Raw genomic sequence first — 25,037 nt, forward strand, 5'->3', positions numbered from 1 at the left:
TAACCAGTACAAAGCATGATACCTGATAAGCCATTTTTAGGTATTTGAATTTAATTACTAGCTTGTTTCCACTTCATTCCTGTACACTTGACAGTATGCTTGGCAGTCCTGTACTCTTGGCTCATCTTAGTGCCTCTGAACAGGTCTGAGCCAAAGTCCAAAGTGTATTGTGAGCCCAAATGACTAAAGTGCCGTATTTTCCCTGGAACAAGCATTCAGCAAATACTGAGGCATCTCTGACAAGCTGTCCATCTGAATGTGCAGGAGCATCACTGATCAAAATTATTCCATTTGAGTGAATGATCTTCATATTTGTATGCCTGGCCTTCCATTATGGCTTCATGAGGACATTATGAGGACAGTTCTTCACTCAGCAGCAGAAGTATTACCTCTGGTGCTTCAGGGGTGAAGAATCTGCTCAGTTTTAAGACTGTCTCCCTTCTTGAATGACCAGACTGTTCAGTTTGGTACCATACATTCCTTGCTGTGTAGGAAGAATTGCCTCCAGGGCAGTAGTCCATGTCCCTTTTGTTTCCTGTGCAGGCTTGGATACAGGGATGTTTGCTCTGCAGGATTTTATTTGCTGGGAGATCAGCTTCTGCAGCAAGGGACAACCTCCTGTTCTTTAATGACTGAATAATTTACACTTAAAAAGTAACCAGGACCAACTTTGTTTGCTGCTTACTGACCTCTGCCCTTGAAGCACACTTTTTGGACTGCCTGATAGCTTTTTCCCTTTGTGTGTAAACTGAGAGGCAGTAGTCAAGAGTGCAACTTAGGTTATCCCTGAAAAATATAACGCGTTACTCTCACGGTAGCTTGATTCTTAGCCCAGTGTATTTCACAAGTTCCAAGTGGTCATAAGTCATGTAGAAGTCTCCTGTGATTTAACAGATTTTGATATCTGTTCTGTAGAGCTAGGTTTCCGTTTCTGCTGAGCTGAGTGAGAAATTTACCATGTTTTCTGTTTTGGAAGCAATTTCTACTACTTCAGCATGGTGTATATCTGCTCAGTCTCTTAGAAATATATTGTTAGCAGATGTCTTTTGATGACAGTGTGAAGGTCCCATTTTGTCCTCAATATGAAAAAATTCTTCAGAAAGACAGAATATGATCACAGTAATTGGAATAATTGCATATATACTGAATACACAAACTAATTTTCTCTATCAAAGAGTCTAAAAAAAGTAATTATATGTAATCTTTTTCTTTTAAGCAAACTTAGTGCCCATGAACGATTTTGAATTGAAATCCAAAAAGAATTAACTATTTTGATATAATACTAAACCCATTCCAAGCTGTATTAATAGGTCATTGGTTAATACTCTAAGTACAGCAGGGAGCAAAAAGCCAGAGGCGGAGTGCTTTCAAACATTAAAGTGCCTGTTGATGGACACCGTGGAGAAATTTATTGCTATTCAAGTGAGCTTCATTAATTTAAATTTTCCTTAAGGAAAAGGATGTTTAAAAGGCTATTTTAGGATTGGTAGAGATGGTTTTATGCAATACATTGTTGAATTAGGAAAATATTTGTAATAGAATGATAAGGAGAAAAGAACTCATGGAGAACAAATGAGGTGTCTGACTGTTCTTTCTGCTTATTTTCCTTGCCGGTCTTCCTTTCTTCCTTCTCTGTCATTCCTCTTATAACCCAGGTCCACCTGATTCCACCTAAGGCATATTTATTTTGTTATGCAGCCTGGAGAATGGTTCTTTTCTGGTCTGATTTTTGTTGCAGAGGTTATTGATAGGGCCCTAGAAGCTGGAGTGCATGAAAAAGAAAAATTCTGGGCAGAATACAGCTGGCTGTCAGTGATGACAAAGCCGGGAATTGCATGTACACTTGGCAGAATAAAATCCTGTAATGGGCAGAAGGGAACATTCCATGCCTATGGAGCTAAAAATTTGTTGGTAGTCCTACTTAATGTTTTAACCACCTAATAATCCATGGTATCAAATTAATAAGGAAAATATCATAAATAATACAGTTTAATCTGCTTTCATTAAAAAGTCTTAATACATATACCTATTTTCTATGTTACCGTATTCACCGTTCCAGTATCTCAGTCTTTAGGACAGCAGTTTAAATCGTTCCCAAGAGGGATTGAAGAGGGTGGCAGTGAATCCTCAGCACTCTGAGGTGCTCAGAGGGTTGGGGTGTCACCCCTCCCCAGCAGGGCCACCCCCAGAGCTGAAGCTGGAGCAAGGAAGGCAGCAGTCACAGGCCCTGGCACAGGTGTTAAACCAGCAACATCCAGCTCAGGCCACAGTGGGGCTGAGCCCCTGCGCTGCTGGGTCAGCGCACAGCTGGGGGCTTCTACTGGGAGTAACAAGGTAGATACTTCCCGAGCTATATACGTCTTGCTTCTCCCTCAGTGCCAGGGAATCCCTGGAGTGATGCTGCCTTTGGGGTGATTTTTCTTTCTCCAAAATTGAATTTATTGTATTCATCAGCTAAAAGTTCCTAATGAGGATTTTTTTGTCCCCCCAGGTCTAAATACTTCTATCACCATTTTACAATCATGAGAATTGCTTACCTGTCCGTACACCTAAGTTTAAAATATTAGCTTACATAGTTTCTTACAGGGGCTGCCTCTGACATTAATCATGCAGATGTCGAATGTAGTATGAAGGATGAGTTCTCTACATTACCTCTTTCACTCTCCACTTTTGGAAACCCTGCCAGTACACTGTCTGCTGGAGCAACTCTCCTCAGAGTGTGCTGGTATTTTGTTCTCGATAATAATACACATTTTCTTACCTGGACATTTCTGATGCTATTGGCACACATAACTATGCAGAGATTAAAACCGGGAAAGCTAATTTTCTTAATCAAATCTTACAAAACCAAAACTGTTTTTGGTTAAGGAGTGTTTTGACAACCGATGCAGGTTACTCATTTTATTTGAACTATTATGTCCCCATTGCAGACAAGAACAATGTTGTAATTCAATACTTCAGCAGTGTGTGTGCTCTAGGCCACATTAATGTCATTCTGTTCTTAAGTGCACTTGCTTTTGTCATAGTATTAAAATCATTGTCTATACCTGGTTAGTACATGGCTCTGCTGAGAATATTTTTCTTCTTTCAAAATTCCTTGTAGACTTTGTTTTCTAGATTAAATGTTAATGTGTCAAGTTAATCCCACTCCATATCACAATGTATATATATTTAAAATAAATTTGCAATTTCAGAGACAAAATAATGTGTTTAAATTAAATACTTCCTTAAAAGAGTTGTTTTTTGGTTTTGCATGAGAAAGGACTCATTTATTAACTTAAATAATTATCACTTTGTCATTCTCTCTATTACCACGTCTGGCTTTAGGCTATCTTTGCTGTACGTGACTCTTTAATAGTAATGTGTGGTACAGGAATCAAGGTACCGTATTTTGTGTCTGCTACTAGCATATCATTTCTAGTTCTACAACAGGTGCATTGAATAAAGGCTGCATGGTGCAAAGAGGTAAAGGGCAAGTGCTTTTGAAACCCTCAGAGTCATTAATGCAAAAAAATGATCACAAGTGTAATGCTGCAGGTGGCCTCAGATGTGCAAAATTGTTTCCACTTCAGATAGAAGGCTGATTGGTATCATTGGAAAGAAGCATGTTTGCTGTCTGCAATCTCTTTTTAAGGATTTAGTTTGGCTTGGCATTATGGGAAGTTGACAGAAGCTTTTTTTTTTCCCATTTTTATTTTTTTTCACTTCAGCCTGTCTGCTCATGAGTTTACCAAAATAAACATTGCCAAAACGTAGTAGCCATCCTATTGTTTGCAAGAGATCACCTTCTGAAAAATGTGCTATGGCTTAAATATTTTATTCAATAAGTATCTTGTGCTCAGTTGAAAAGGATTTTCACCAGAAGCCTTAGTAAAAAATCCTAACAGTAGACTTAAAGCTCACAGGACTACCTTTGAACGTTGTTATACTGAGTGTACCTCATAACCTATAAATGCCAGCATTGTACTGCTAGCATTCACCAGCTCATGAAATTGTTCTTCTGGCCGCATATATTTCTGTTGGCTTTGGTAGCTCTAAGCAAATGCGACTCTTTATTCCCATTCATACTAATTTATTTACATACACTTTAAAAGCTCAGTTGCAGTGTGTGTTGGGAGTTAGAATATTCTTGTTAAGGCATAAGAGATTTATTTAGGGGAAGGTGTAGGCCTGATAGTCAGGAACCCTGTTTTTTCATCTCATTTCTATACTTTTGGCATCTACTATGTAAGAAAGAGAAAAGCATGATTTTTCAGTTTCATGAAGAAATTTGAGATCTACAGAAGCAAAGGAAAATGCCATTAAACAAAAAATTGAAAAAAAACCTTAAAATGCATGTACTCTACTTTTTTTCTATTCTGTCATGCCTTCTGTGTGAATACTGTTATACGTTGTACAACCTATCGTATCTGATCTTTAAACTCATTTTATAAAAGCATGAAAAACTAGAACCTTTCAGACTATAGTTATTAAAATCACAATTACAAGGTAGAAGCATAACTTTAGGATCTAATTTGCAGTGGAAAATAATTGTCTTCAAGGTGGGGAGTCTGTCTGCAGTTAGTGGAACAGAAGTGTAAACATACCTTGGTTAATTGGCTAGTGAGTCACATATGCGAAAGGCTTCCTGGCATGTAGCAGGCTGTGTAATTTTAGACTATACGGTATATAAAAATACACTGCTGAATGTAACAAAGTGGTTCTGGTCTATTAAAATAATGGCACGTGGCATAAGGGAACAGAGTGTGCATAGATAAGAGAGTCACTCTGTGGGTGATTAGATAAGGTAACCAGGGGCCAGTCCTGCCTCTTTATCTCTCATAGTGCCAGCGGGTTCATGCTGTTCACATGTACACGATTTTGGTCTACTTCTGAGATAGAGCTAACTAAGGACCATTCCAATAGTTGAATAAAAAGAACATAGGAGATGTCTCCTACACTCCTCCAGAAATCGTTGCTTCTGACCAGTTGTTTAAACTTATGGCTAGAATAGTACTCTGCACCCAGGAGTCGCTCATTTTGGTTGATTTGCTTAGCTCACGTGTATAAACAAAGGAGTTTTGAGCCAGGCTGCACACATGCAGTTTTTTTATGATGGTTTCTGTGAATAATTGTTACTAAATTAAAATGGGGGGCAAGGAAAGTAAGTAAGTTTTATGGTAAGCAAGGAGCAACAACAATAATTTTAGGGTGTGACATCTTATTTCAAAATTATGGTTACGGTTATTAGGACACATCATTCTACTTTTAGAAAAAGGTAATGAGGAAACCTGACTACTTTGGGGGCTTGGGGAGTTTTAGTGGTTGGGTTTTTTCCTCCTTCTTTTTTCCTTGTGGCTAGAGACAAAAATACTGGATTATCAGAACTTAACTAAGACTGCCATCCAGGGTCCTTGATCTGATCTGTAGACTCCTGGGTAAAATATGAGGAGACTTAAGCACCTCAGAATGCAGCGTGCTGAGTCAGCAGCTGCTGTGTGCCGGCCTAGAGGGAATGCTTTGTTAAATCCTTCATTTAACAGGGTTTAAATGTTTTATAATTGCCATTTTGGGATATAGCAAATACTGTTGTTATGTACTTATTGCCAATCTTACTGCTCCTTTCTTAACTTCAGAAAGGTTAACAACTTAATTTCAGAAAAGAGGTATATTTACACTGAAGAGATAAAGGGACTCAGTATTCTGTCTATGAAGCTTTTTCAGATTTTTTAGTTTTGGTGGGTTTTTTTGTGGTTTTGTTGTTTTTGGGGGTTTGGTTTGGTTCTGTTATTTTGTTTTTTAAAGCTTTACAGCAGCGTTTGTATTCTGGTACCGAGTGCTGGGATACCTAGCTGATGATATTGTACTGTAACTACATCAATTAAAATCGCTTTAAACCTGACAGAAGGTCTTAGGTTGTAATTTAAGAAATGGTTATGCACTTTACCTTGGGGACAGTCTCATGTAAAGTGCACAAATGGTCATCCAGATAGGAACCTGGTCTCCTTGCTCTTGGGAAGGAAACCAGGCTGCTGGGATGCAGTTCACTTATGCAGTTCCTAATGTTCCTCTTGTGAACTTTGGAATAACACTAGATCCCATGACCCCCAGCGTGCTGGCAGGCATCAACATCCAGGCAAGCCAGGGTCTAGGCTTGGAGCACTCATTGGCTGCAGAGGGCACAGGACATGTATGTTCTGTGGCCTAGACAAAGCCTTTATGCTGTGCTATTAAGTGTTTCCAGTCCTATATGTAACAGGAGAAAAAGGAGTCACTGCAGCAGCATGTGAATCCTGTTCGGGAAGATCATGAGAAACTGGTGTTTGTTACTGCAGAGAGTGGGTTTATTGACCAAACTGATGAACTTTGCCTAATACTGAGAAGTTTCTACATATGCTGAATAACAGAATTGGGAGTTTCCAATTTTTTTGGAAATCCTACTATTTAAAAAGTTATGCAGTTTGTGTGTTTAGAGGTCTTGAGCACTAATTTCTCAGCAGGGGCTTTTGGGTTTGCAGTTTTAGATTTGGGCTCCAAACCTAGGTTAACAGCCTATTTTAGGAGCCAGTTATTGTGTAAATATGTCTCTTTTGCTTCTTTGTGCAAACCTTTCTCTTGAAGAACAATTTGATAGTTAATTCTTTCCAAAGCAGTGATGTTTCCTTCATAAAGAGTTGGATTACTCCAAAAAAGGCTGCAGCATTTTCTGTTTGCTAGAGAATGTTTTCTTCCTAAAGTTTTATTTTGTTTTTAAATGAAGACTATAATATGGTTTCATTGCTTTCATTATATTTCTCTAGCATCCACTCGCTTTTTATTTTAAACTTTGTAACCCTTATTTTGACTTTATGAAGCAAAATTGCCGTCTTTGATGTTTCTTCAATAATTTTTAAGACTCATGGTCCAGTTTGCAGCTGCTTGGATCTTCCATACCTTTCCTGATCAGTCATTTGTCTCTTAAAACTAAAGTTTTCTTATAGATCACTTATGGTTTGGCTTCTCTGAGGGTGTGAAAGGGAGGGAGAGAGGAACTGAGTTTAAATAATGTATTTTAAAAACATTGTGGGTGCATAACTTTTAGACAAAACAAACCTGTATTACATGTTGAGCTTTCTCAGTGTAGAACACACTCAACCCAGTGAAAATGGACCCACTAGGCTTCACTCTGCTGTTGCAATTTAATTGCCTTAAAATCAGTAGACCTGCTTATTATGGAAGTGTGCAATTATTTGCCAGATGAGGGTTTTAATTGACATTATAAGTGTTTTAAAATGTATTTATTTTGTCTGATTTTAGTGTTACATGTAACGCATCCTCTTCCGCAATGGTTACTTTACTAAGCATGGCAACAACAGGGTAGAAGATGCTTTTCTGTTGAAACAGATATGACCTGAGTAGTTGCTGTTAACCTCAAAAGTCTTTAGAACTTCTAACTGAATAATTTGTTTTGTAGGGTGAAATGGGCATGAAAGGGCAGGATGGTGTTCCTGGTCTTCCTGGCGAAAAGGTATGTTTGTGTGTATTGGTATGTAATTTGACTCATGGGAAGCGTTCATTATGTCAGTGGCTTTTCTGTAATTATGTACAGAAATGGGAGGATAGAACACTTCTGTTAGGAAGTGAACTTCTCTTACCTGCGCTGCCATGTTTTTGTAGCACACTGAAAAAGCCATTCAGATCAATAGTATTCTCTGCAGATGTGCTTGTTTTGGGGTTGTTTTTTTTTTCCTAGAAGGGGTGGCTCTACAGAACCAAAGGAAGCCACTTGTTCCACTATGCAGTTCGTGGTCTGTGAGCCTAGAAGAGGGCTCCTTATGCTCGCAACAGGCCACTTGGTAGAGCTTTGAGATAAACACCACTGACCTCTGAGCAAGGACTTGGGAACAGCCATGGCTCAGAAAGCATGTCAGCCTTCCTGTGTATTCAAGAGGATAAGTTTCACTTCATTCCAGAATGTTAGTGTGCAAATTAAGGCAGTTGTACGCATTTATTGATTTTAGAGCTAGTTGCCTGTATTAGAGGAAGTCTACTAGTCTGAAGTCCAGCATCTTCAGTATAGAAGACAACCCTCATAACACTGAGGAAACAGCATGTTGTTGGAGTTTCTAATAATTTGGCCTCTTGTGATTTTATTGTTGTTGTTCCATAGTAACAGTTGAAATAATACTGGATTTTCTGCATATACATGGAAGCCAGTTAAGATATGAATGAAACTCTCCAGATACATGTGTTAGTGCAGTTCACTGATTTGGTTCTTTTTTTTGTTGGTTTTCTTTTTTTAAAAATTTTAGTCATATCTTTAGCATCATGATTTAAGTCCTCAGCCCTCAATTTTGTCAATTTATGTTCTTTTCATCATGTACTTCAAGTGTCTGTTCTTTCAGTGCCATAAGCAAGTATGCCTTTTAAAGACAGCGGTTGCTGTGAGAGGCTCAGAATTTCAATATCATACTTGGTTGGTTGACATGCTGCTTTCGTATGTGTGCAATATTTTAGTAATGGCAGAGGGTTTCGTTTATTTTGTTATTATCCAGATTTCTAAGTACTGAAAGAAGTAGAGTTTCACTTCAGCTGTCACTTTTAAAATCTGTAATTAACAGGATACAAAATTTGGAAACTATCTTTTCTTTTTACCTACTATTTCTGTCTCAAATTGTGTTTTGCTAAAAATGGGAAATAGATATATAATACTACTGAAGAGATGAGTTAAAATAATGTTTTCTGCTGATGATGGTAGGTTATATTTGGTAGAAAAACGGAGACCAGGCTGCAAAGATGTTCAAAGGATTTTGCAATATTGAGGGAGTGAATCATAAAGTGGTATGTGAAACTCAGAGAAAGTAATAGTAATGTGATGCAAATGAAGAGGAAAAACAAAGCAAATGCTATGTATTTCATGACAGGCTCGGGACTAGCTATTCCTGTTCAGGAAGATGATCTGGGAATTAAGGATCGATGAAAAGATGCGCTCACTTTTAAGTACTAGTCGAATAAACAAATAGAATTTAGGAATTATTAGGAAGAGAACAGGGAACAAAGCAAAAGCACCTTAATGTCACTATTATTAATGAGACTGTATTGTGCTACATCTTGAATGATGTATATGGTTCTGGTTCTCACATCTCAAAGTGGATCTAATATTACTGGAAAAGGTTCAGAGGAGGTGTCAAGAGTGATCAAGAATGTTGGACATCTTCCAATTAAGATGTGACAGTATGGACCTGAATTTGAAGAAGGCACAACTGAGATGAAATATGTCCTGTTCTGTGTTCTATACAAACATGAATGGAACAGAAAAGATTAATAGGGATTTATTTATTTATTTATTTTACTCTCCTTTTCAGTGTGCAAACTAGAGCATCAAACCCATCTGATAGCAAGTTCAAAAAGGATAGAAAAGGCTCATTCTTCCTATTGCATGATTACAGTTTGAACACTCTGCCACAGGATTTAAACAGTCTGAACATTTATTAGAAAGTTGACGGAATAAAAATCCCTGGAATGTGTCAGACAAACCCTGCTGCTTGTCTGAAAGTTCTTGAGTTCCAAGATGCTGAAGTCTGGGAAACCCACTGGAGAAGTCTTTATAGTTGCCCTGTTATACTTTTCTGTAGACATCTGTTGTTGCCACAACTGTAGTCATACATTTGACTAGAGAAACCTTTGATTTGATCCAGCTAGACAGTTTTTACTTTACTGTGCTCCCAGATGCGAATTAATGGAAAGAGTTATTGTAAAACATCGTAGATTGAATGAGATTGATCTAAAATGAAGCTGTGTTTTCCCTTGGCTCTTTCTGTAGCTCCTTCTCTGATGTTGTCTTTCTTTAAAATTACCAGGCTACATTGCTTTTCCCAGTACAAGTTATTCTTACAGTTTCCATGGTTAATAATGTTTGGGGGTTTTTTTTTGCTTAGTGCCTTGCATATTCACTTTCAGGCCAAATCCCAAAGCTCCTGTTAGTTTACGTAAGGCTGAACAATCTTATATTTAATATCAAGACACTGTACTTTTCCTGAACATTATAACTCTTTTAATTCAGACTATAAAAGCCATACCATTGTTGCAAATTAAAAATGAACTACTGTGGAATCTGAAACTGGCAAAATCAAAAGCTGTTGTAAAAAAATAAAAAAAAGTCAAAATATTTTGTACGTGCATAGCTAAATGAAGAAGCTGAGATCCAGCCACCCAGCTTCTGCTAGCTGGAGTTGTCCTGCCTATGCAGAGCAGTACAGTGCTGTGTGGAATTATTAATTCCTTTTTGGAGGTAGAGTCACTTTGTTTTCCTCACATTATGAGTGGTGTTAACATGCTCTGTCTCTCAGTTGATGCATCAAGAGCTATGTAAATTTCTGTGTCTTGCTATTTTTGTGATCCTTTTTCTGGGATGTTCTTGATGCTAAAAATGTACAAGGTTCAAAGACAACTGAACAAAGTAAAGGAATACAAATACTCTAAGCACTGTTATATACAAAGGGTGTCTCTTACATTTCAGGAAATTGAGGTGCAGACTGTGCAATGCTGGGAGAGTTTTCTCAGGAGCTACTGCTGTTTGTTTATCCTCTTAAACCTTTCAATATGCATTACCTTTTGTTGGAGATATTTGTTTGACTGGTATGGCTATTTTTATGTTTTTCTGCATTGTGTTTTTCTGAGCTTTGTGCAGATGTGCCCCTGAGTCACTGGTTAGAAATAGGAAAAAGAAAAAAAAATTATATGATTATTTTTAATGGAAGTGCAGTTTGAGGCTTCAGAGTGCAGAGGGACTCTTTCTATTACACCCCAAAACTATCCGCTGCAATACTCCTTTGTGCATACTTCTTTCCCTGGGGAAAGATTCAGAGAATAACTGGCAGATGAAGTTGCTATCCATCATATTTGAGAAGTCATGGCAGTTCAGTGAAGTTCCCACTGACTGGAAAACCTTGTTTTCATTCACATGTTATGAAAACATAACCCCCATTTTTAAAAAGGGAAGAAAGGAAGACCCAGGGAACTACAGGCCAGTCAGTCTCACCTCTGAGCCCAGCAAGGTCTTGGAGCCAGTCATCCTGGAAACTATGCTAACGCACATGGAAAATATGGAGGTTGTTGGTGACAGCCAGCATGGCTTCACTAAGGGCAAATTGTGCCTGACAAATTTAGTGGCCTTCTGTGACAGAGTTACACCATTGGTGGATAAGGGAAGAGCAACTAGCATCATCTACCTGGACTTGTGGAAAGCATTTGATGCTGTCCCACACAACGACCTTGTCTCTAAATTGGAGAGACATGAATATGATGGATGGACCACTTGGTGGATGAAAAATTGGCTGGATGGTTGCACTCAACAGCTCGTTGTCCAAATGGAGACCAGTGATGAGTGGTGTTCCTCAGGGGTCCATATTTGGACCAGTGCTGTTTAACATCTTCATCAATAACAGTGGGATCAAGTGCACCCTCAGCAAGGTTGCCCATGACACCAAGCTGTGTGGTGCAGTCAACATGCTGGAGGGAAGGGGTGCCATCCAGAGGGACTTGGGCAAGATTGAGAGGTGGGCCTGTGTGAACCTCATGCAGTTCAACAAGGCCAAGTGCAAGGTCCTGCACGTGGGTTGGGGCAATCCCAAGCACAAATACAGGCTGGGCGGAGAATGGATTGAGAGCAGCCCTGTGGAGAAGGACTTGGGGTGTGTGTTGATGAGAAGTTCAACATGACCCTGCAATGTGCCAACTGTGTCCTGGGCTGCATCAAAAGAAGTGTGGCCAGCAGGTCAAGGGAGGTGATTCTCCCCCTCTACCCTACTCTCAGGAGACCCCACCTGGAGTCCTGCATTCAGTTATGGAGCCCCCAACATAAGAAGGACATGGACCTGCTGGAGCAAGTCCAGAGAATGGCCACAAAGGTGATAGAGGGCTGGAGCCCCTCTCCTATGAGGACAGGCTGAGAGAGTTGGGGTTTTTAATCCTGGAGAAGTCTTCAGGGAGACTTTACTGTGGCCTTTCAGTACCTGAAGGGGACCTACAAGAAAGTTGGAGAGGGACTTTTTACAAGGGCATGTAGTGATAGGACAAGGGATAATAGCTTTAAATGGAAAGACGGAAGGAAGACATTCACTGTGAGGGTGGTGAGGCACTGGAACAGGTTGTCCAGAGAAGTTGTGGATGTCCCATCCCTGGAATCATTCAAGGCCAGGTTGGATGGGGCTTTGAGCAACCTGGTCTAGTGGAAGGTGTCCCTGACCATGGCAGGTGGGTTGGAACTAGATTATCTTTTAAGTCCCTTAACCATCCCAAACCGTTTTATGTTTCTATGATGAAATATGTGGCAGATCTTACTCATGTTGCTATGAGTAAGCAACAATATCGTTTGACCTATTTTAGAAGTTTACCTTAGAATAAGATAAATTTGGCTATTAGAAGGCTTGTTTCTGTAGAATTGTTTAGCTCAAATGTACCTGACACTAGTGAAAAAATAAAGTTAGAATAATCCTATCCAAAGTACTTTGTTACTTAGAGAATCTTACCAGGAGAATCTCCCAGGAAAATGCCCCATGGTTGTACACTTAGTTTTCAAGATCTGTGTAAATGGTGAAAAATCTGAGAGGCTTCAGGGATCTAAAGCATGAAAATAGATTGTGTACCTCACATATCTTCAGTCTGTCTCCAGATGTGATACTTAGTCTTCTGTCATTTGTAAAACACATTATCACTGACAATATAATTTCCCGTTCACTAAATGCTGCAGTGGTGCTGCAACAGTTGTACTGGCTAATAGATGCAGCTCTAAGTGGTGTAGACTTCTAGGAGGTTCCTGCTTTTTGAGAGGTTAGACCTGCTGTGGGCTACTAAAGAGAATAAAGTTTAAGTAAGTCTTGATGACTCTAGGGTGACATAAGAATAGCCTTAACACACAAAAGAAAACAGGTGAGTGTTCAGGCCATGGTTCTGCAGTTTTGCTGATTTTGCTACTGCAGTTCTTGTAAGCTGCCAAAGTGAAAAATGAGGTTTCCACTGACTGGCAATACACCACAACATGCCTGTCACCTCATCTGCCTTCAGGGCAAAAGCATTCAGTATGACAGTGCTGATTGACCAATCCAGAGATTCAGGAATCAAATGCAGTCCCTGTGGAGCCCTACCTCAGACCCCCAAAGTCACAACATAGTAGACTGTGGATACCATCACATATATGACTCTGTATTTGATGTCTAACTACCTAGTTCCTTCATTCCTGTCCTTTTCCAGGGAGCCATCTTAAGAGATATTTTTAAAATAGTAGATCCTACTTAGGGCAACAGAAGAAATTCTTGAGAGTATCAGAGGAGAGAGTTTTGTGGTATTAGTTTATAGCTCTAACACAATAAGAGGGCAGTTGTCCTCCCTTGGAAGGAAACGGGCTTCATTTGTAGGCTACCAGAAGATATGGAATACATTGCCGTGACCCCCTTCATGCAATCAGGACTGATTTGTAGCACCTTCTGGGGATATTTCTTCAAGGTATTTGTCAAATCATGATACAAGAAGAACTGGAATGTTGTGGTAAATCAGAGTCTCTGTGCATGTGAAACCTTATGTCTTGGCCTTCTGGAAGGGTTCAGCAAAGTGTGTGAGGATAGAGGAAACATTTCAAGGGAAGTACTGTGTTAGCCTGCTTACTCTTTAGCTATTAACAGGTGAATTTATCTCTGGATACACTTCTGAAGCCATTTAGTGTAACTGGATTGCAGACAGAGGGCTGGCCGTATGGCCTGAGAAATTAAATCTGTCCCTGAAGCAAAGCTTTGACTGCAGTGCTCTAAGATGCGGGATGGCAGTCGCCTATCTGCTGCAAATCAGGATCCACAAGTTGAGCAACCCTGATCCAGCACTTAGACTAACCTCATTGTGACAAGAAGAACTGATTGCTCTGCCACTAAGAATGGTCTTCAGACACTATTGCTGTGTGCAGGGTCACACCGCTGGTGTAATCTGAGCAAGGTTGATACACTGCTAGAAAGTATTCCTGTTAAAAAAGTTTGTATTAATTTCCATGTTCCTGTCATACTGAAATGGTGAGAGGACTCTTCTGTTGGTGAGGCCCACAGGCTTCTTTAGTGAAGTCATAGTGCCTTATTACTTCCATACCAGTTGCATTTGTGTAAGTCCTTTCCTACTGGGGGATTGATACAGATAAGGACAGTCAACTTCACTGCTATGCATTTTGTATCAGGAGGGAACAGAGTTGTTCTCTCTGCTCTTGCAGCCCAGGAAACAATCAGACTTTGCACTAAGCTGTTGTGTGTTGGATCCTCCTTTTGTAGTATACTTCTAGGCCTTACAAATAGTCTGAAAACTTAAGGAGGCGTATATTTTGAACCACAACTAGAAGGTCAAGAATTCCAGCCTTAAAAAATGTCCTTAGATCTTTTCTGAGGAGAAAAAAAAAATTTAAAAGCCACAAGACCTATTTGCTCTCATTTAGAGGGAGTTCATTTTGTCCTTTACTTTCCTGAGCTTTTTGTAAACTTGGACAAGCTGGGTTTGATTTGTCTCTGTGTAGTTGAGATTTTTCTGTTTCCTGCAGTGCTTGTGTCACTGAGCCAGATAACTCAAGTCCTTGCCTTCTCTTTGCTTCTGTGTCTATAACGCCATGACGATGAAGCTGCAAATGAAAAGGTTTTGTGTAGGTGATGTAGTCCTGTTTGGGTTTTGCTTTGTTAGTTTTGGTTTTTTTTTCCTCATCTGTGATGCCTTGGCAATCAAGATAAACCTCTCAACTGTCTTGGCATATCACGTTTTAGGGAGTGGATGGTCTCTGTGTACTTGAAAAGTGTTCCCGGTTCTGAGAGACAGGTTGCCACCATGGCATGTACTTTGATACAAAGTACCAAGCCTCTTGGGGAGTTATGGCTTATGTGTGTTACGAGTGCGGCTAACCAAAAACCTGGTAACCTTTTGAGAATGTGTTGATGGCAGCAATGCTCAAAGGACTCAAGCTGCTGAAGGTAATTGTCTTTGTTCTTGGCCATTCCGTATTTGTCTGTTTCTTCTGTTACGAAAATATTTTTTCTTCTTTTTTGATCACTACCTTCCAAAAAATAAAACTGACGTAGCCAGAAATGTAATTCAGAAAATTCAGAAGATTTACCAAACTAAGCTGGTTTTGCCTGTTCCCCTTTATCCAAAGCTTCACAGTAATTGCTTTCTTATGGTTCATGGTATACATTTCATAGTGATAGAGATGATGATTCTTAAACTATGTTTTGTGAAACACTTGTGACACAATTCACTTTAATACTTGACTTTCAAATGGCTTGGCTTTACTGTTGTATCTTTTTGCACTAATTCTTTGCAATCTAGTTTATGAACAGACATCCTAAAATGTTAAATATATTGAGTAAGCTTTTCAAAATAGTTGTTTTGCACAGTAAGCCAGAAGTAGTACTGAAATTTTCAATATGCTATGCATTTGCTACTGCACTGTGTGGGTACTCCCACAGTGTATTTGTAAAATAAACATTTAGACAGACTGAAAGGAGAAAGAAATGCTTATGTGAATAAAAAGTGTTTATCACTACACAACTTAAATTTATATTCAAAGTCAGACTAGAGGGAAAAAAACTGAGTGTACATTTCAAGAGCTTTACAAACTGTACGAGTGCTATTTGTACATCAAGAGTCATGAAGATGAGACTGGGTTTACATGAAACTGTGCAGTAGGTAACTAAAAGGATTGTTCCTTCTTTTGTTCATTTGTGTGTATTTGTGATGGTGGCTCAACAAAATGTACATGAACTCACATATTTTGTGAGCTAGAAGATAACGGGACTAGAATATATAATGCTGTTTGTGGTGGTGTTTTTCTCATTTAGATATATGAGATGGTTATCTGTAACTTCAGTTTTCTAAAGTACACTGTGTGCTGTCTTCAGTTTTAACTGACTCTGAAACCTAACATTGATTATTTTACTCTTGTTAAATTTGATTACCCTTTTGTAATAGCGTTCTCCTTATATTTGGTACAGGTAAGGAAATGATTAGTAAAAGAGTTCCTAAAACATGATATATAGATACCATCTGTGGTATGTGTGCTGCATCAAAATGGCATGTTAACACTTCCTGAACAGCCCACTTTGCATTGCCTCGTGGAAAGCGCTGCCCTTTCCCTTGGTGGTATCTGAAAAAATGAGTTTGAATACTGCTGTATTATAAGATTATTTTTATTAAGAAGATATTGAATTCAGAAGCTCAATATAAAACATGGTTTAGAAATGTCCAGTGCGTTGTTTTCCAACATGATTTAAATATATATACACTAACTTATACTTTTGTAAGAAAATTACAAATGATGTACTAGTATAGCATGTGACTTCAGATTACTTTGAGATGCTTTTAATACCCATCTCCGTACTGAGTTACTCCAGGGTCAGGTCTTCAGGGCCAGCTATATCATAAAATCCACAATCAGAAACTTGTTAAATGTAAATTCAGATCAAATTGTGTCATCATGAAGACCCTTGTGACCCTTAACCTGCTTTCCCCATTGCTCCAGCTAGACTGCAGAAACCCTGTCTAGAATTTTCCAAGGGATATTTGACTTTGCAGAAGAGCATGGTTATATGGCCTATTATGTGAGTTCAGCATGTGCTCCTGAAGCATCAATCACTCATGCAAATATACAAATCTGAGGAGACATTGGTGTTGAGCTTAAAGTAATGCAGTCTTTTCCTTGCAGCTGTCTCGAAAGATCTCTGGACACAGTGCCTTCCACATTTCATGTGCTGTACAGATCCTTGACAGGGGTCAGGATATTTCCGAAGTAGCTCATCAGCATCTCTGAGAAAGCTTCCAAAAATGCATGTGGAGCACTGGATAGGTACTGCTTACAGCCATCTTACTCAATTTGTCTGTCTCTCATTCAGTGCCATCCAATTTCTGAGCTCCTGTCATTGCTAAGCAGTTATATTTCAATATTTTTAGATCAGGTGTGGACATAAACTGTGCAAGTTATGCAGCTTTTGAAAAATTCTACTGCTTTATTCTGGAGACTCCAACAGAGATAAAAAGTATAATCACTAATATAGGAAAAAGTATTTGACATCAGAAAGCTTTCAAAGTAGGAGAATTGTGAGCTGTAAGAACGTAAAGCCAAACCAACATTTTAATAGGAAATACCGTGCAAATTTTTTAAAGCTAGGTTTTACCTTTGGCTAAGGAAGTAAATAGATCAGCCTCAAAAAAGAAGGGCAGTGGTTTTACAGTTAGAAACTGTATTACCACTGTGTTGAAGCCTCAATTTTGGGAATTGCTGGCCATTGGAAATGAGGCCTCTATCACAGCAACAAATTTGGTACAGGTTTCTTGTATTCTTTTTGTGTTTTCAGTGATATCTTTGTGTATAATTAGCACACATCTGATTTTACAAGATGGATGAATGTGAAAATGGCAGCCCTCTGTAGGTTTCTGATGCATGAATATGCTTTCTAAAAATCTTACTGGGCAAACACACTTTAGACCATTATGTTTTTCAAGACTTGTTTCATTGCTTCAGCATGTATAGTTCTTGCTTGCTTGCTCTCGCTCTCTTCTTCACATTACAAGGAAGTGTTTTGAATAGCCTTTGATCATAAATTTGATTCCAGAGAGCTGTCTGCTGTGCTGACTTATTTTGCCTTATTAGGCGATTTTTGCAGTTCACAACTCCAGGAACTGTTGAGCTCCCTGGTTTTTCAATTCCTAAAGCTAAACGACAGCAGTTCAGTTCTCGGTAGAAAGCCCTGTGGAATCAAATTACCTTCCGTGCAGCGACACTGCTTGGGTGTTATTTCCATTCTGGAGGGAATGGTGCTAGTGACCACTGTAGGTTGTGCACTGTAGGTGAGCCGGGACTTCATTTTTAATTGAAGAATCATTGTTTTCTGAGGAAAAAAAAGAATTGTGCTTCAGTCTATCAACTAACCCATTTGAGGAAAGTTGTGGCATTGTCTTCTGTCCTCTTGTGGTTTCCCTCAAAATCAGATTAGTACGTCTCAGTGGAACAAAAGTGCAAATGTGTTTTGGGAGCCAGACACTAATGCTTGTATTGCTCAGCATCAAAGCCATGGGCTCCTTCAGGCGAGTGACACTGGTGATAGAAGAGTGGGGGTGGAAGGGTATACCCTCTGGTATTTGCAGGGAAACTGTAATAACCGGCAGACCGTGGCCAGTCACGGGGGCCTGGCGTGCAGTGGCCGCTATTGTGATGTGAGGTGTGGCCAAAGAAACCAGAGGTCACCGTCCATTTTATAGGGGTCTGGACTGCTGGGAGCAAAACTGAGGGTGGCACGCTGCCATGCAGGACAGGCTTTTGTTAGCGTGTTATGTAACGTGGAAGTAAAAAATAATGCGGTTGTTAAATAATGCAGTCGTTAAATGCAGCTCTTTGTTCCTTAATCAGAGATTCATGAATACTCTAGCTGTGAGCCTGCCTGGCTCTGGGATTCTTAACTGTGTTTCCAAAGCCTCAGTCAGGACCTTACAGACTTTGAAAGGGTGGGGGGAGGCTTGAGCATTTTTCTTCAATTGTTCTTAAATTATATTTATTGGGTTCTTTCTGTGGGGTTTCTGTGGCACATAGATTTTTTTTTTCTTTTCTCCTCTATTTGCAAAGACTAGAGACTGTAGGTTTTTAAACTAATATTCTGAGCTTTTCATATCTCGTCAGAAAGTAAAGCTTTAAGAAAAATACCTGTTATTGCAAGACTTAATGTTGTAAAAGTTGGCAGCAGTGTGTTGCAGGGGATGGACTAATCAGAGAGGAAGGAACTTTCTCACTGTACTGCAGCATGTCTGCTTGTCTGACATGTTTTCCTTAGTTTTGCTTGTTTTCTTTTGAGGAGTTAGATACTGAATTTCACCAAATCCTAGACTTCAGACCTGATGAATCACTGATCTATATTAGGATAATTTAAAAATTAATAACTTATGTTACTGCAATTTACTTATTTTATATGCAGCAGTATTTTCTCCCACAGTATTTTCTCCCACAGTATTTTCTCCATGGATAATAAATTCTATTACTAGTAGTGCAGGAAATAAAAAAAAGAATTGTTAGCCTCATGTAATTGAAAATGTATACATAGTACAAATTGTACAGAGGGTAAAGATAACGCAGTTGGCTGCTGTGACTTGTGACCTATTAACTGTTAACTCTTTTCTGCCCTTTTTTTTGGTGAGTGAATTGTACAAGTCATATAATTATTTAAATAAATCCAGCTAAGATATTAATTTTTAGTGTCAATGAATATACTTCTGCCCCCCAAAAAATTAGAAATTATAAGTTTTATATTCCAAATTCCATGTAAATGGCTTTTTTTTTTTTCACTCGTACCGAGTTGTTGGACAAAAAAACTGCTTATTAATCATACAGTGAAATTATTCATAGGTATTGAAAAAACATGAATTTTTTTTTTTAATTCCCACTGCTAGCCAGTATTTATCAACACCTAAGATTCATACTGCATGTTTCAAGTCTGAATCGATTAAATCAACATGACACGCTGAGGCTGGGCCAAGTGTTGTCTAATCAGCAGTCAGCACTGTTGCGCTGGCATGAGGCTCCCAAAAATAGAAACACAAGAACTTAAACAAGTAAGTGGAAGGGCACTAAAAGAAAAAGTGCTGCTAATTCCACTGTTGACTTTCTGTCTAATGGATTCTTGTTCCCAGGCCATGCTAAGTAAAGCAACTGGTGTGGGGTGTGTTTCTGCAGATGGCTCAGCAGTGACACACGCAGCCCAGCTGGTTGACAGGTGTTTGATTTGTATTTAACAAGTACCTCACACAAGCCAGGTTGTTTTTTAGTTTGGGTTGGTTTTTTGGTTTGTTTTTGGTTTGTTGTTTTTTTTTTTTTACAGATACTGAGAAACTAGTCAGCTGATGCTTTTTAATCAGAATTAACACCCCTTTCACTATGCTCCTGTTTTGTTGTGTGTGGCAGTCCTGATTTTCCCTTACAAATGAAGATAACATCATTTTAGTTTGTAATAAGAAAGGCACTACATGGGAGAAATTAATCCATAGTGAAGTTTATTTAGTAGCTGTAACCTGTTACCTTTATGTGTGTAAGATGTACAACTTTTTACTTCTAGCTATTGACAACAAAATATCAATAAATGTTTATTTAGCTGTCCATTTGTTAGAATTAAAATTCTATAAAAATGTAACATGGAAGGAGAATGCCAGCCTGCTGGGGTAGAGCTGTTACATGTTGTGTTCATGTGTCTTCCCTTAACATGACAAGGTCTTGGGACTTTCTTGTACAGTGTAGCAGAAGCCTGGACAAAAGGAAATTCCCTGCCCAGAGGAGCATACAGTGTTGATAGAGATGCACCCAAGGCTGTGAGGGAAGAGCGAGGCTGGGAAACTACTTAACAGATGAGAATAAATAGTGTACAATGCTATTCCTTATTGATGTTGTTGTAAGCAACATAACTGCAGTCTGCATAACTAGAGAGAGATTGTCTCAATAATGGTCTGTTTATTTAATTACACTTTGGGAAATTTGTTTTGTTTTAATAATTGAGAGTAGAAGAAACAAAGATCTTTGTTGCATTTGTTAGTCACTGCTGTGATAGCAACTCTGCTGGCAAAACCAGCAGTGGAAACAGTAGAGTATCAGGATGCTCTTACAAATAACTTTTGATTAATGTGAACTCTCAGAGCCTTATTCAGTAGGGTGTGTAATGTAATAATGACTATGTCCAGATTGTCTTCCACCGCCCCCTGCAATTTCTTCATACTTTGAGCATTTTTCTTTTGCGGTATTAAATCTATGATAGGTGAGAGAAGAAGGTGAGACTTCAGGAACTGTTAACAAAAATGCATAGCTCTTCACAGTAACAGGGTTGTAATGCCAGTGTTGTGAAATATTCAGAAGAAATACCATGCTGTAGAATATAGTGTACTGGCAGTACTGCTGAACGTCGGAAGAATGAGAAAGGAATGCAGACAGAGAAATGGCTGTCAGAGTAATGTTGATTCTCTAAATAAACATTGAGTTTTAGTGAAAGGATGATTAAAAACTCACGCAGAGAGCCTGTGTCCCTCGGATAGCGGACTAGCGTCTTTCTGTCAGGCATCCCAGACATAGGATATGGAGTAGGCTAATAAGCCTCAAAGAGGTTAAGAAAAGGGATGGAAAGGAACAGTTACAACTCTGCTAGGCCGAGGTGCCACTGTTCCCTACAAAGTTGCTCAGAATTGATAGTAATGGGGTACACCTAGAGACTTACCTTTAGGGAACAGTTCCCAAGGCTCCTGTGCTGACACTAGATTGGCTGGTCCTGGATTCACAGCTGGGAAATGTCTGTTGGAGTCCTAGATATGTGGTTGGTATATCCTTTTCATCCAAGTATTAGTACCTCTTCAAGATACATCAAATGTCAAACAGCATTGTTTTTGAAGTGAAGGGATGTATTTCTTGGGAAAGTCTTAAACCTCCATGTGTAAATGGAGACATGGAAACTGTATCTTTAACTGCTTTATTTGTCAGTAGTTGATAGGAGGTTTGCGGCTACACAAGCACACCAGCAATATGGTATTTCAGAACAAGTAGTGATCTGAGTTAGTTCCTAGATTAGAAATTCTAGTCTATATACTGTCTATTTTTAATTCACCTTAAGTCCTTAGTTTTGCTACTGCTTTTTGTGCATTTCATATCTGTATGCTTAGACATGAGACTTAATAAGTGTTAATGGTCTGTGGGACAGATCTTCGTTAGTGTAAACAGGCATTTGTACCATAATCTTCAGATTATGGAAGTGGGTGATGATGAAAATAGTAATAATAATTTCTGCAGTAAAGAATGGCCTCTGAGATCTAAGAGGAAGACCTATGCTGTTTACCTTCCTACTATAAACTTGGGTCTCCAGTTTTTATGGTGAGTGTAATAGTTGTAATATATTTTATTATTTTGAAAAAACTTCAGCAATTCATTAATATCAGAGAATGCTTTTTAACTGATACTTAATATTATTACATTTCAAATATTATTTTAGTAAGGCCAATTAGATGAATTTCCAGTTCTGTTGAAACTTTAATAGGGTTCAGATTTGCTTTAATGCCATGTTATGGCTGGGCTAACAGTAAATCAATATGTGGTGTATAAGTCAAGCGATTTTTCTTTTAACATATCTACTGTAAGAGAAAAAACATAGTTACAAAAATCTATCAGTTGTCCATGAGTATACGATCACTTCAAAATTTGTTCTACTGTTTTGCTTCAGATGACAGAAGTACCCAACTGGCTAGACTTAATTTTCTAAACTCTTCATCCATAAGAGGTTATGAATCTATCAGAACTTTTTGCAGCCAGAAGCCTCTTTGCTTATTATCAGTACTCTTCATGAAATTTTCTCATGGTTTTCGTTTGCATTTTCTTTTTGCTCTCTATATGGTGTTGTAGGTCAACTGAACTGGATTGTTTTCAAGCCCGTGTTCAATTCATGTCTTCACTGCATTTTTAAATAGCAACGTAAAAAAAATTTTTTTAACATTACCCACTTCTATCAGTAGTAAAGTATAGTGTGTTTCTTTACATGTCTTACTAAGGAATGTAACTAGATGGTAGGCCATTAATAAAAGGTGTTAGTTGGGTCATTTGATGCAGTCTGAAAAGTAGAGAAACAAAAAATTGTAAAATCCCTTCAGGACACAGTAGGCCAAAATGAGGAGAGGCTATCGTGTTCCACTGATCTTCCACACTGCCTAGAACTTTACCCCTGCTTGTAAAGCTTCATCATTACAGCCCCTGAGGGCCTCACAGATGCTAAGGTGTTTCCTCTTAAAAAATACTGTAGGAGGGGAGGAGGTGTTGTAGGTTACACACAGCACACGTGGGAACTAAAGGCAAACTACCCAAGGTCCTGGTTATGTGCTGATAGTATATTTTGCCTTCATTTTTCCCTTCTAATTGGTGTTTAGTTTCTTGCGGTCCAGCTCTGTTCTGTTTGTAAGTTGGCATTTAAGAGTGGTGACTGGAAGTGTCTTCTGAGCTGAGGAGTAACTTCTTGATGAAGAAGGTCAAGAAGGCGATAGTTGTCACTTCAAGGACGTGTGATAGCAGTGAATACCACTTGGATTTGCCAAAAGCAGAAAGAACACCTACTGACAGCAGAGGCTCTGCTTCTGCTGATATTTTTGTTGATGGTGTAAAAACTGCTCCTTGACATCTACCACAAAGGCTTCAGTCAGTTTGTTATCAGTTTTCTAAAGAAAAATCAAAAAGACAATATGCAGGCCTGTAGTTATGCATGAAAATAAATGGAGTGATCCTTTTTTCTCAGGTTTTCAGAACAACTTCTCTGACTTATGATGAATGAAAATAACTTGTTGGAGCAAAATATAGAAACAAACTTTTAACTTACGCTATTTATTTGTAAAATATGTCCTTTATTTGAATATAGAAATTGTGGGAGTTGCATGCTTTTTAAGACATGCTAATAGCGAAAAAGGAAACAATGCCAACTAAAGAGAGTGCAGTCTGGAGTAAGGAGTCCTGTGACCATGTTCTCTGAAGCTCTGAGCTGCCTCTGGCTGCTGATTCATCAGTTAGCATGCAGAGTACTGAAACCTAAGTTTTCAAGTGTCACCCAATCTGGAGTGTATTAACTTTTAGGTGCCTGAACAGATGTCAGACTTGTCCCAAAGGTGGGTATCAGGAAGGGGTAGGAATAAGGAAAAATGGATGCCTTCTGAGCTCAGCTTATGTCATTCCAGTAAGGCTGTTCTCATTTGCCATTCTCCTGAGCAGCTACATAAAAAAGCAACAGAAGCCCCGGCCACTAGGACACGAGTCCTCTGACCAGCCCTCACCCCCTTGAGCGAACCATTGTTTACCTGCTCCACTGGGGCTGCTGTGGAAGCAGGACAAAGCAAAGGAAACAAATTGTTTACCCATCCCAAGCCCTTTCTTAAATAGGTTTTTTTAATGAAGGAACTTACGCTTGCTTACATGGGTCAAGTTTGCATCAAGGGTGGGGCTGACTTGGGCCTTCAAGGCCCAGCAAGTGCTGAGTATTGGTAGTTCAGCAGTAACTGAGTGGGAACAAAAAGGTTTAATAAATGCAGTGAAACCAAAGTGTCATAATATTTAGCAGAAACTTCCTGACATGACTAATCCAGGAGATTCATGAGGTGAGGCTTAGTAAATATCAGCTGAATGCATTTTTATGTAATTAATATTCAATCGGGTGATCCTAACCATTCACAAAAGCCTGTTTAAAGAAACAAGAAAATATTCCAGTAGGCTAAGGAAGGTGTCATATAATGGGGTATAATTGGTGTGGGATTTTTATTTGTTCACGGAGAGGTTCTGCCCTCACTGGTGGCTGTGGACTGGCTCAGTAGAAGCTCCACAGGGAGGATGCTGCCGAGCCCTCTGACAGTACGTTGTTGAACATTCCGCTCCATTTCTGTAATGCTAAAAATAGTTGTCCTCATTTTAAAACACCGGGCTATTAGATTATTCCAAGGGTCTGGCGTACTTAGGGTAATGGAAAGCACATATCCATAAATTATCAAAACAGTAAGTAGTGTTTGACCGCGCTGACTTTACTTCTATTAAGATGAGTTTCCTTGGTAGTAACCCTGGAGTACTGAGTCTGTTCTGTAAATCAGGCTCCTGGCACAGTGCCCCAGTAAATTTAAAAATAAAAAGAAAAATGTTTGGTTTTCATATGGAAGATGGAGAAGAATCTGACTGCTTCTTGTTTTTTAAATTTGTTTTTGTTTTATTTTATTTTTTAATTTTGCAGAATAATATCTGCAAAATGTTTAAAATACAGCAATCGTTTCTTTTTTCCCAGCCTTAAAGAGAATCTCATGAAGTTCCAGCATGTTTGCCGTTATAAAATGTGTTAATAACTGAAGTGTTCTAAATAGCAAAACGCATTCCAAGTGATTGATACAAGTTTCTCCCAATTCTTATTTAGGGAGAAAAATTGCTAAATGTGGAAGTCAAGGTATACAAATTAATGTAAATGCATTCTAAGATAGTTGTGAAGTATACACATATCAAGCATCTTACACTATCTTGAAAACCTTCAGGTATAAAC

At 38.8% G+C, this 25,037-nt stretch overlaps 1 protein-coding gene across 4 annotated transcripts in view; it reads left to right on the top strand.

The window, feature by feature from the left end:
• The window catches only part of COL19A1 (collagen type XIX alpha 1 chain), a 209,722-nt gene that overhangs the window by 42,649 nt on the left and 142,036 nt on the right, over nt 1–25,037 (top strand). For all 4 annotated transcript variants that reach the window (XM_075087052.1, XM_075087050.1, XM_075087053.1 and 1 more), the window contains one exon: nt 7,433–7,486. In XM_075087052.1, the coding sequence (XP_074943153.1) occupies nt 7,433–7,486 (54 nt within the window). The remainder of the gene's footprint in view (nt 1–7,432; nt 7,487–25,037) is intronic.

The sequence above is a fragment of the Phalacrocorax aristotelis genome, chromosome 3, assembly GCF_949628215.1.
Source record: "Phalacrocorax aristotelis chromosome 3, bGulAri2.1, whole genome shotgun sequence".
In the NCBI taxonomy this organism is placed as follows: domain Eukaryota; kingdom Metazoa; phylum Chordata; class Aves; order Suliformes; family Phalacrocoracidae; genus Phalacrocorax; species Phalacrocorax aristotelis.